We start from the raw sequence: 13,621 nt of genomic DNA on the forward strand, positions 1-13,621 counted from the left end.
AACATCATAAAGTAAGTTAATTAAAAAAGTCAAGGGTCTCCCATAACCTAAATGGCTTATTAGGCTACTGTGGTTAAAGCACACCAGTGTCTGTAGCCAAATGGCACACAAGGGAGTGATGTAGCTAGCATTTGTTGACTCTCCAGCTCAAGTGACCAGGTAGCCACTTCCAGCTCTATCACTTAGGCAAACATCAGCACAAGTCTAGAGCAAGGCTCAAATTCATGCTTCTGGAGCTTGCGCTGCACCGTTCCTGCTTTGCCATCACCCTTCTCACAGGACACATTGTTACTACTTACTCCTCCTCCCCCACAACATATGCATAACACAAACAGGGAAGTGAGAGGGGAGGAGAAAGCTGATCATGTTTTTTATTAAAATTGATTTTTTAAAATTTAAATGAAATACATTTTTCTTTTAAAAATAAATCCACTTAAATTTAAATTTGAAATGAGGACAACCGATGTTAAGCCCAATAATCTGTTTTTAACGTCTAATGAAATTACTGACATAAAGTTAAAAATATTAAATGGTATATGCTTTGTACTCAGGTTTTAAAGAAAAACAAACCATTGAACTGGTGAAAGTCACTGGTTATACCACTAGGTACTTTCTTATTTCAGTTTGCTCAACTGGTTCAGTGCAATGACCAGTTTATTCAATGTTGAGAAACTGACAGGAAATTGATAGAACAGGAAAACTTGTTTTCCCTCTTACTATACATGAATAAAAATTAGGTAAGAGAGGATGAGATTTATTAATTCTGAAGTCTTTAAGAATGTGGTAACCAGAAACAATTAGTTAAGCCAATTAGCTTTAGATAATGCTTTTCTCAAATGAGTTTGTTAGTTCCAAACTTAGTTTGGTAAACTATTTTTCTAATGTATCTAGAGCTCATTTAAAGTAGATTCACATAATTAATAAGAAATGTTTTTGTGCACTTTAATGACATTTCAGTACCTGTACAAATAAATCTTAACACAGATGAGTAAAAGATTAATAATCTTTCAGTAACAAAATAATTTTTCTAACATAAAAATGTAAAAATAATTTAGATTCTGCTTTTTAAATGTGCATAGATATAGCATGTCCTTCTAGATAGCAAAAGGAAATACCAAAATTAGCATAACAACTATATTTAGCAAAAATTCAACATGTTTCAGTGGTCACTGGGCAGTGAGAATCCACCTTTCCCTAGAACAGCATCCAGCATCTCATAGCCTTTATAAGCCATGAGTTGGAAAAACCCAGCTCTGGTCTGACATGGGCTGGGGGGACTGTGGCAGTACATCAGCATTAGGGTGATTCGTCTGCCCCTGCACTGGGGACAGGCTGCTGGGACCTGTGCTTACACTGCTGCTGCTTCTCCCCAGTGGTGGCGTGGGTGCAGGTTCCAGCTAGTAGGGAGCCATGCCAGGGCTGGGCAGCTGGAAACTTCTCGTTGCCCTCCCCAGCCTCCTAGCAGTGGCATGGGTGTAGCTGGAAGCTGCCTGGCCCCAGCACAGCTCCCCACTAGCTGGAAGCTGTGCCCAAGCTGCAGTTGCAGGAGAAGGAGCAGGAGGGTGGGATGGAGAAGTGTCAGTGGTGGGAGTGTGGCTTTCTGGTGCTTGACCCTTTTACACCTCCTTACTACCCAGTCCTCTGGCTCTGCAGATTTGGCTCTTGGGCTGTACCTTGCCAACCCCTTTCACAGAACAATGAAAATGCAGAAGAAGGTGAAGCTTTCTGGTTGAAATCACTTTGAATTAAACCAATCTAACCAGGACAGAATTAAACATCTGTGTTTATATCATTCTCTCATCGTGATAACTGAATTCATCCTTGGGAACAGCATGCCAGTGGAGCCTGATGGACTGCATAGGTGTCATTAAGGTTTGCAGTGTTGCTTGATATGGGCTAAACATTTCAATATGTGGGAGAATCTCCTCACTCCTTATTGAAAACCACGCTTTTTGAATTTGCATTTCAAAAAGACTTCTGGACATCGCACAGGAGTGGCCAGACATCAGCTCAGATCCTTGAAATTTGCCACTGTCTTAGAAAGTTCTTCCAAACAGATACCAGATGTTTTTTGTCTCTCTACAGTGCCTCATATATCTGGGTCCCCACCTTGCTATGGTGACATAATTATAACCCTTCTTTTGATTCTGGTGGTTGCTCATAACTAGCACATCAGAGAAAAGCCAGATCTCTGCATAAAAACAATGTTTCAGTAGCTCGCAGTGCATCTAGTTCAGTCCAGCTAAGCTGCTCTCAGTGTGATACTGAAGGGAAGAGAGTGTGAAGATGGTGCTAAATTTCCTTTCTATTTAGGGTGGCCATTGGTCCTGTTTTATATCGGACTGTCCTGTTTCTAGACCCTTTGTCCCCATTCTGAATGAGGAATGGACTGCAAAAAGTCCTTTTGTCACTTTATTGGTGGAAATATATGTCAATCATTTGTCCTTGTGATTCTATTGGCTATGCCAGGAGGTAGGGTAGTGCATAGCCAAGAGGAGCTGGGTTTCCAGCCAGCCAGGGAGGAAGGGAGGTGGCCTTTTTGTGGTGTCCCTGGCCCCTGCTGCTGCTTGGCCAAGGGGCCCGGTGGCCCTGCCCCTCACCACTGATTGGCCAAGGGGGCTGGTGGTCCTGCCCCTCACCAAGGGGATGTTCTGTATTCTGGGGATACATCAGTGGGTACCCTATTTCTGTTCCTTTACATAAATTAAAGCAACCTCACAACACTTTATTTTTTATTTATGTCCTTCTGCCCACAGTTCCAAGGGGCCACTCCAGCAGCCTGAAGGCATCAGATGTAAGGTCACACCCCCTCTCTGTTAGGACATTTTCTTGCTCTGGAGGCCATGTGGAAGTTTTGCACTGCCCAAGGGATGCCTTGACCTGGGACTGGTCTGGTGTCATGTATTTAGTCAATTCCTGCCAGCTATCAACTTATGCTTTGAAGAAAGGGATCTTATTAAATCTATATGGGCAGGAAGTACCGCACTGTCATGCTGGAAGATTTCAGAAACTAAGCAGCAGTGGGATGGACTAATACCACAGTGCCAAAAGAACCCCTCAGAGGTGACAGCACTGGAGCTGCTGATTCAATAGGTGATGTTGTTCAGTGCTGAGCCTAGGATCCAGCATAATATTAAGTGAAACTGTGATGCTTTCATAAAAAGTCAATAAGGAACCCATGGTTTGTGTTTGATTTCAGTTTAGGTGGGAGGGGGATGTAGTTGCCCCACATTAACATTTCATCTGCACAGTAACTCCCATGTGCAGACCACACTCTGACTTTAGGTAATGATGTTCTGCCTATCTAAATTTTCCCCTGCAGCTTCAGCTCAACTCACTGCTCTTCTTCCCTTTTCTCACTGCACTTCTGTGTAGAATCTCTGTGTCTTGTTTAAAAGCTGCTACGCTCCAGCTGAATGGTGGATGCATTTCAGTGACATATAAGGCATTTCTGGTAGAGATGTATTCTTGCCGTTGTACAACACAGCGGTAAGTCCTCATCTGGAATACTATGTACAATTCCAGCTACCCAGTGTCAAGAAAGAAGAATTCAGACTGGAACAGGTGCCGACAAGGGCTACTAGGATGCTCAGGGGAATGGAGAGCCCTTCTTTTGACAGAAAATTAGAAGAAATTAGATTTTTTAGCCTAGCAAAAAGGAAGGCTGAAAGGGGATGTGATTGTTCTCTGTAAATATATCAGGAGGACAAACAGCAGGGAAGGAGACGGCTATTTAAGCTAAAGGACAAGGTGGGCCCAAGAACCAAGAGGAATAAACTAGCTATGAAGAGATTCAGACTGGCAATTTAGATGAAGGTTTCCAACCATCAGAGTAGTGAGGTTCTGGAACAGTCATTGGAGGGGCAAAAAATCAAGCTAGTTTTAAGATGGAGCTTGTGAATGCAGTTAGATTTCCCGAGTACCTGCAGTATTGGCAGACTGGATGCAATGACCCTAGGTTGTCTCTTCCCCTCTTGTATTCTAGTTCCTTGTATTTAATAATCCCTGTAGATCCCTGTTCTGCCTCCTAAGGGTATCGACTGTTTGTGAAGCACAAAATACTTTAGTAACAAATCGTAGGGTGAAGTCCAGATTTTTAAAAAGTTCTTCTTCCCAACAAGGGCTAATAATATGGGGCAAATAGGATGATGTTCTCCAATGGAAAACGGGGCAGCAAAAGACACAAAGCAGTAAGGCAGTCTACTGTTATCATTTCTGAGTTGTGATTTTCATTAAGGTTTTCTGCTGTAAAGAGTGCTACAAGCTGAAATCTGAATGTATTATGCTATTATCATCTAGTAATCAAAGCGGAAGGCAGTATGTTACTTCAGTATATACAAGCATGTGTTTCTAGGCTCTTTTAGCTTTCTGCAATATAAGGCTGTTGCCACATACTGTCAAAGATGGTTAAACACAACAGAGTGTAGGAATTGCATAGTGCTCTAATCACACACTGTACAGTGAGAAGGAAATGCTAAGCATCTTTGATTGTCACTGCGACATGACAGTGTGCCTTCTGTGGGTTTACTGGATATATCATTAAGTTACTGATGTCTGTCTCACAATGAGCAGTGAAATGACCTAGACTCTAGTAAGAACGCAGCACTGAAATGAAAGAGAATTCCTTTTTTAAGGTACATCGTTTGTTTCTTTGTCTCAGCTACAAGCTTAGAAATTTATTTTGGCTTCTCTCTATAGCTCCAGCTTTCTTTCCTGTCAGTGGTAGGAGGCTCTGTAAATGCAATCAACTGTTCTTAAAGGAGAAACACCGAGAACGTAAAGAGAATGAGATAATATCTCAGCTAGAGGGCTCCATATGTTGATGGCAAGGTATAGTAAACTGAGAGAGAAATAGGATTAGAATTGTTCTAAGTACCTATGAACCACACATGGTACGAGGAAGGAAATAACATTTTCTAAATGTACAACACTCTTGCCAAGAGTACAGGTGAAAAATTTTTATTTGAGTGCAGACAGATGGGAAGCTGAAGTTAGGCTGGCATTGGCATTATGCACTAGTGTAATTTAAGACATAATAAACAACACCTACCATGCATCCCAAAGGCCAGGTCCTAAGCACTTTCTAACATAGGGTTCACAACCAGTAAAAAGTAAATACCAGCACAACATAAATAAATTGGGCTGCTAATTCATCAGCAGATTTACTTTAAGGGATTAAAGGTTTAGTTTAATGTTTCCATTGATGTGACATTATGGTCTGAATGGAGATCATGACTGAATTGATGCTCTTTATCTATATTTAGTTCTCTCCTTCAAAAGAAGTGACTGGGACAGAGAAAGGACAAAGTAAATGATGCCCTCTTGTGAGCTGGCACATGCTGTTCTTTCCCTTAATGAGCTGGTTTTATTAAACAAAATCCAAAATACAATAGGTGAAAACTGTATGGTACGTTGAGAGGCAGGACTCCTTAGGGCGATAATGAATCTGTCCCTTGTTTTCTGCTTGGCACTGATACAGATGATGTTTGTAAATCAGTTTTGTGCTGCAATCTAAGAATGGGCATGAACTCTTCTGTGAATCTGCTCCAATCACATGCATGTGCTGACATTTTATTTTCTATTTAATCCCAAAATATCATCATATTCTATTTCTAGACAGTAGACAGAACTGTAACACTCACAGCACAGTTAAAATGCAGTATTTTATTCAAACTGATTTCAAGGCAATGTGCCATTGAAATTTAAAAAAGAGAAAGGCAACAGCAGACAAAGCAAAGTGCCTCAGTGACTTGATGTTCTAATAATACTAATGGCAGACATGTTGCTAAATGAACTAGTTTCCAAATCTGTGCTAAACCAGACTAAACACTGATGAGCCAAAGCCTTAGCCGGATTTTTTCTAGTCCTTACCCAAGCAAATCTGACTGACTTCAACTGGGAATTTTCCTGATGAGGGTTAAATAAAATCCAGGTCAGGACCTCATTGTATTTTAAACACGTGTGATGCATTGTGTACTACCGTAAGAAAGAATCATGATGCAACAAAAGGGTAACTGTAGAATCAAAGTGTATAGCTAGAATTCTGTCTTCGAACAAATGGCTCTGCCAATCCTGAATTTTTAAATCACCTCATCTTTCAGCTTGTTGATCCTTTAATATCTACTTGGCATTCCACAGAATATCTCAGAAGTTTAGTACTTACATATACATGGGCTGTAGCTGTAAATGAGATGTCTTCTGTGGGCCTTGATAGCCGTAAGAATCAAATCCACCTATGAAATCAACTGAAAAGGAAAAATTGCTTTCATTAACAGCATCTTTTCAGAAGAGACAGTAACTATCATCAAACTTCCACACAGACTACTTTGGAAAGACTCAGGAATAATCTATTAAAATTAGAGTGACTAATTGTAGAGATCGCAAAAAAAGAAGAAGTTAAAAAATGGATAAAAGGCAGTATCTTTTAGATAATGATTTTATAATTCATCAGCAACAGACAATGCTGGATATAAAAAATCTTTCTCTCCACAAGAGAGAATTATATATCACATTACATTTTTCTCAAATAGACCACCTCACTGGAGTATAAAAATTACATTTTATTCAGATATTACAAATACTGCAAACCATTTATTTATTGGCATGAATGCACTGCAGCTGACTGTGATTACTGTGTCAGGCTTGTTGACATACTGTGGTTCAGTGATCTAGAGAAGAAAGCGCATTGATCCTATTTGTTTGAGAGACAGAAGTTTCTGATTCCCTGCTTTGACATTTGAGTTGAAATGCAAAAGCCGAGGCTTGGAACAATTTATCTGCACATTAGAAATGGGACTTCACAATTCAAAGGAAAATGGGATCTCTCCCTGGACAGTGGAAGTTTATGAATGGGGAGTTATTTTCTAATTCACATCACTGCCTGTGCACCATGGGCTCTCTGTATTTATTTTAAATCATTTTCAAGGTAGTATAGTCACATCTCCTTTGAGACACATTGGACAGCTTAAATAACAGATCTGGCAAATCATGTTTATGAATAACTTTGACTCAAGTGTATGCCATACTTAAGCATATGGTACATATATATATATATCATACTTAAACATGAACACAACCAACTTTTAAATGACCTCCAAGCATAAGGTGAACAGCTTTTAGAAGATGCCAGCTATTACAAAACACTACTGTTTGTCCTCAGCAACAGAGGCTACCAGGAGTACATTGGACTTTTCCTTTAAGTGTCCACAGAACCGTAGAAATGTAAGACTGTAAGGGACCTTAGGAGGACATCTAGTCCATCATTCAGATCTGAAGCAGGATAAAGTATGATTAGATTATTGCAGAAAAGTGCTTTTCTAGTTACTTAAAACTACCACTGAAGGAGATTCCACAACCTTGCTAGTTAGCCTATTGTAATGTTTAACTAGCCTTAGATTAGAAAGATATTCCTAATATCTACCCAAGTTACACTCAACCATTCAGGTTGGAGGAGTGATCCAGAGCTGATCTGCAGGCCAGACCTCCTGCTGGGGTGGTTACATCTGCTGACCTGATCCAGTGTGCTGGGTCTGGCCAAGATGGAGAGAAAGGGATCACAGAGAAAGCTCATGGCTACATGTTCAAAAATGGGGTTTGTAGCTTGATAAAAGATTCATCAACGGAGTATATAACGTCACACACAATTCCTAAATTATACAGATATGTTCCCCAAATCATCAGACTCACTCCTTACCTTCAAGGCATTTAATGATTTAGATCAGGCATATTTAAAAGACTGATTAAACCTCTGAGGTAAGAACTGTGGTCAACAGCTCCACTTCTCACAAGACAACTTTTCACTCCCTGACATAATTACACAGTGCTCCAATCTACAATTTTCCTAGTCACCCCTCTTACACAATATACCTATCCTTCTTGTACATTATCCCATTAATATGGCAACCTCACCCCCTTATATTATCAATGAAGGTCTTCCTTGCAGCCCTTTGTATAGACTGTGTATTTCAATCATCCTTAAATATGCAAACATTATGTTAACTTTGTGAAATCATAAATATTTCCTTGGAAGCTGACCCACGTAATAAACACAGGATTATGATTTTATTACAAGAGTAGGCAGAAGGATGTACCAGATTTAGAAGAAATGAGTGAGCTCTTTTTCAAACATAGCAACATAACAAGATGGGTGTGAAAGACTGCTGGACTGATTGCAGTGAATATTTTTTTTGTATAAATGCTCCCTTTTTTCTTTTCAATCTTGCCCAGAATTCAGACTGTAAACTTTTGGGAGTAGAGACTTATATGGTATAAATTAGTGCCAACTAATAATCCGTTTCCCTTGCTATATATCTTGTGTATGTTTTCAGTGGCACATGTCGTGGTGAGCTATAGATCAGCATATCAAAATCATTAGGTCTTGCAGGCAGGATGACTGTCATAGGGCCAGTCTGTGGGCTGGATCAGTCTACTAACTGCCATGTGTGCTGGATCCAGCATGTGAAGCCAGTTTGTTGCAGACATTGCATGTAGCATGCGCAATGGCCCGGTCTCTGTATGCTACATGTAATGTACCCTTGGGCTGGGGCTGGTGCTTGCTGAATGTGGAGCCTGTCCAAGATTCATGGGTAGCATCATGGGCTGGATGATAGGGCTCTGCACCCTGCTGTAAATAATAACCGAAGGCTGCTAATGTCACAGACACAGATGCTCTGTTTTAAAAATATAGGAAGACAGATCTTGACAGGAATTTCTAGGACCATATCCAGTTAGGGTGACCACCATTTCAAAATGGGAAGGCAGAATGCATGAACGGCACATGCCCCTGGTGGCTGGGGTGGCACAGCTGTGCTGGTGGTGGTGGGAGCACAGTGGTGGTGGCAGGAGCGTGGCAGCGGTAAGCGCAGAGCTCCCACACATGTTGACGGCACTGTTGGTGGGGGGGGGGAAGGTGATGAGCGTTGGCCAGGGCCTGGGGACCACCCACAGGCACCACTGGCAGTGTTCTCATCAGCCAGCGGTGATTGTTGATTGCCGGCAGTTGCCACTGGCGGTGTCGGTAGTGGGGTGATGAGCAGTGACTATCTGCACGAACTGCCGACAGTGTTGGCTGCACCTTTTTGCAGGGGTGCACATGCACCCGTGTGCATCCCCTACATGTTGCCCCTGCCAGAATGCATGCCTGCCTATCCCCTCCCCACCCCTCCACCTCCTCTGCCGGCAGTGAGTCAGCAGGGAAGCCGAGTGGAGTGGGGTCAGATGTGGGCTGTCTGCTGTGGTCTTGGAGCTCCTTGTCCTGCTGCCCTTCCCCCAGGAGCTCCATGTTGACTGCATGCTGCTGTTACCAGGCAGGCAGGGGGTGCCTTGCCATGGTGGCGCAGGGCTTCTGTGGGGAGGGCAGCAGGGTGGGGAGCCCTGAGTCTGCAGCACAGCCTGCAACTGCTCCCACCCCATGCACAAATCTGAGGGGATACATGCCTTCCAGGAATGAGCACAGCAGTGGACAGCATTGCCTCTCCTGCCCGCTGGATGAGCCCCCTGTGGCTCCATCCTGTTCCCTGTCCCAACCCCAGGTCAGATGCACTGTCCTGGCTGGGCAACACCCCCAGCCCCTGCCTTACACCATCCCTCAGCATGTTACCCCCTCCCCTATAGACCTACGTGCAGGGAGCTGCTGTCCATGCTTCCTGGCTGTATTCCCAGCCATGTGCATATGTGCAGGCATGCATATGCATGTGGTGCCTCCTCTCCCCCCGCAGAGTCTCACTCCTGGCAGCCCCAAGCAGCCCCTTGCAGGCTGGCAGCATTCCACCATTTCCCATGGGGAACGGAAAAGCTGGATCCTTGTATGACACTGAGAATCCAGGACAAATGTTGTCCCAGAGTCATGCAGCCTAGGACCAGGACTTGAGGTTCCCATTTCATGATTATCTCACCGAATTAGGGATGGGTAGTCACCCTATTTCCAGTAAGCTAAACTAAATTGATAAGAAACAGGATCCCAGCAATTAAAGGAGATTTTGTGGGCATATGAGAGTAATGTATGCACCTTATTTCTCCATGGTTGTTATGTCTGTGTCTCTATCCTGTTGAACAAAGGAAACTCAGAGTGGAAACAGGCCAGACTACGCAGTGACAAACAAGATGGGTTTGGAAAGGCGTTTCTGTTTGAAGCAGGCAGTAGAACCTCCCCATTTACATAATCAGATCACGATAGTGGGGCGAACATGATTGTGCCCTTGTTAAAGTTGTACAATGGCTCCTTATGCACAACTTTGCAAGTGAACTGGAAAGGGTGGGTAATAAGATGTAAACTCCAATGTGGAAAGTGTCAGTAATTTCTTTTGCAGTAGATTTTCTTCATGGTGGCAGCATCTCAGTTAGCACTGCAAAGCCTGTGGTGCCCAGACTCTGCTAAAAGCTCCCTGTGGACTATGAGCTAGTTTTTCAAAGCATGCAAAAATGCTGCCCTTTCTGCTGGGCATTTTATCCTGGCTGTGCCTGAAAGGTCACTAAAAGTGTCATACTACTGCTATGCTCCTGGCAGCAGTAACATGAGATGAATAAAATAAGGTTCATTAGCTGAATGACTACAGATGCTTCCATTCCTAACCTTATCCATCAAACACATTTTTCCCCACTGTATCTTATTTTTATTTTACATACCATCCTTCACAAATCAGATCTTTAATCATGTTTTTTGTAACACACATGAACACATACAAGCCCATTCACGCATCTCAGCAACAGCTGAGATTACCTTCTTTCTAAGTAACCTGCCTTAATTTTTTAGGAATAAATGAGAGCATTACCATATTAAAAATGAGTGCCTTGCTTTTCTTTTTGGGGCTCTGAAGCTCTTTCTTGCCTCACTGATATTATTCTGCTCTTTTGGTGTAAGGTTTACAAAAGAACTATGAACTTTTTCAAGGGAATATGGTACAAAATAAGAGACATATTTTCTATTAATAAATGCTGTCTAAGGATCTGATCTCGTGGGCCTTACACGCAGTCACAACTTTCACTGACTTAAATGTGTGTGAGCTCCTGGAGTGGGTTTGTAAGTCTATATTTGTTTCTCCTCTTTAGTTGTTGGAAATTTGTTGGAGTGTAAAGGGCCTATTAAGATGGGATGTGTACACCAGAAAACAAGTGGGGTCCGTTAAAATGGGCCTATATATGAGAATCAGAAGTCTTTGAAGATCAGCAGAGAAGAACAAAGAAATAGCTGAAATAAACAGATGGATAAAATAGGAAGGAAATAATGTGATGTTAAATATAAAAAATATGCATACGCATGAAACAAAGGAAGAATGTTAAAAGGAAAGCAAAACAAAACAGGAGATTGGGCATCCTCCTCTAGCAAATAATTTGAAGGATCCTAAAGATATTTTGCAAGAGAATGAGTAATAGAAACAGAAGAATCCATGTCCTTGGCTAGCATAAATTGTCATAGCTCTCTTGACTTCAGTGCAGCAATGACAATTTATACTGGCTTAGGATCTGACCCAGGACGTTTAACAAAGTCAATTAGATTGTATGCCCATAGAAGTAATATTGACATTATGGCTCTCATTAAATCTTAGTAGGATTTAAAATCAATGCAGACTAAACATAAAAGGTTACAGACTGCATAGAGGACAAGAAGGAAGTCTGGGCAGTAGCCATGTACATCATCATATTTTCATTTTCAGTCCATGATGTCTCATCTGCTCCCAGCCCTCTTCTTCCTTCCTTACCACTGAAATTGTTAGTGAATGTCTCCATTAATGCTTGTGACCTTTGTGACTTTGGTTCCTCTCTCCCACTGAAAGTGCAGCCCTCTAGCCCCTCCAGCCTGGCTCACCCTCTGCATCCATTTCCTTCACCCCTGGTTTGGCAGCCTGGAGCATCTATGGAAATCCCATGACTGGGTTAACTACCCCATTTCAAATTTTACTTCTTCAGTTCTGACACCCTCTGAGCTGAACAACTATACTTTTCCAGCTTAATTAATCCATAACTGAAATGGGTTAATTAGCCCATTTGTCAGCTTTGATACAATGATCAAGCACTCCCTTGCCCGACTCCACTTCTCTCTCTGAAGATTTCACTTATTTCTTCCAAATCCAAAGAAACTGGACTTTACTATGATTTTGACTTTTGATATAGTATTTTCAGAAGTAAGATGGAGAAATATGTGGTAGATAGAATGGCTATTAAATACATACTCTGTTGAATTACTACAAGTGAAGAAGTCCCACAGGAGGTAGGACACAGGTCCCACAGAAGTTTGTTCTGGGTCCAGTGCTGTTTCACATGTTTATTAATGAGTGGGATTCAGAGATTGAGAGGTTACTGATCAAATGTGTGTAAAACTGAAATGGGCTGCAAATGTTTTAGAGGATGGGACTAAAATGAAAAGGGATCTCAACAAAGTAGAGGGTGGGTTATTAGACAAAAAGTGAAATTCAAATTGGACATATGTGCACATAGAGGAGAAACCCAAATGCACAAATACGCAACGGGGATACTTGGCTAAGAAATCTCTGGAGGTTACAGTGGGTGTGTCTACACAAGATGCCATAGCTCATTGCAACTGCACAGTAGCAGCTAAAGATAACCATTCAGCGATGGGACTGCACAGTAATGCTGATTACTGTGTAGTCATTTAGTACTTGCTTAAGCAAGTAGCAACTGCGCAGTCCACTGCATGTGCAGATGCACTCAGTGTGTCTACATGAGATGCCATAGCTCATTGCAATTGCACAGTAGCAGCTAAAGATAACCGTTCAGCGATGGGACTGCACATTAATGCTGATTACTGTGTAGTCATTTAGTACTTACTTAAGCAAGTAGCAACTGCACAGTCCACTGCATGTGCAGATGCACTCAGTGATTCACAAACTTATCCTGAGTCATCAATAAAATGCTATCACCCACATACAGACAGACAGACCAACACATACAGAAATACAGTTTTGGGTTTCATTAACTGAAGCTGGTTAGGTTTCTGTTTGGCTATGATGTGTAATTTGACGCACCTCATTTTAAGGATGTAGAGAAATGAAGGAGGTTGGAGGCCAGTGAACAAGTTGATGAAAAGATTTGGAATGTAAGCCAAATAGGAAAAGTTACGATTACTTTAGAGAAAAGTAGATCAAGGGAACACATGATAACTGTTTTCAAATATTTGAAAGGCTACCCAAAAGAAGAGGGAGAAAGATTGGTTTCCCTTATTACAAAGGGCAGGACTTAAGGCAAGGTGTGAGCAACCCTTGAAAAGCCAGCAGACCAAGGCATTTAAGGGAGCCCACCCCTGCCTCAACCCTGGTACAATCTGTGGGCAAGGCAAGAGCCCCCAAGGGGACACTTGCCTGCCTGTACACAAATGCCAGGAGCTTAGGGAATAAGCAGCAGGAACTCGTCCTCCTGCTTAATGCAAATAATTACGACATCATAGGGATAACAGAGACCTGGTGGGACTCCACCCATGACTGGACCACGGGTATAGATGGCTATACCTTGTACAGGAGAGATTGAGTATATAAAAGGGGCAGGGTTGTAGCTCTCTATGTTAAGGAAAGCTACAAGTCCCTGCAAGCTGATGTTCGCAACCAGGGTGGATGACTGGAGACCCTCTGGGTTAAAATCCGTGGGGAACACAGCATAGGGGACACAACGG

At 42.2% G+C, this 13,621-nt stretch overlaps 1 protein-coding gene across 1 annotated transcript in view; it reads right to left on the reverse strand.

Annotated features, from left to right (window-relative positions):
• The window catches only part of NKAIN2 (Sodium/potassium transporting ATPase interacting 2), a 1,199,564-nt gene that overhangs the window by 15,691 nt on the left and 1,170,252 nt on the right, over positions 1-13,621 (reverse strand). The window contains exon 6 of the mRNA XM_019520021.1: positions 6,164-6,245. Within this exon, the coding sequence (XP_019375566.1) occupies positions 6,164-6,245 (82 nt within the window). The remainder of the gene's footprint in view (positions 1-6,163; positions 6,246-13,621) is intronic.

The sequence above is a fragment of the Gavialis gangeticus genome, unplaced genomic scaffold, assembly GCF_001723915.1.
Source record: "Gavialis gangeticus isolate Ggan-Ray unplaced genomic scaffold, GavGan_comp1, whole genome shotgun sequence".
Lineage (NCBI taxonomy): Eukaryota > Metazoa > Chordata > Crocodylia > Gavialidae > Gavialis > Gavialis gangeticus.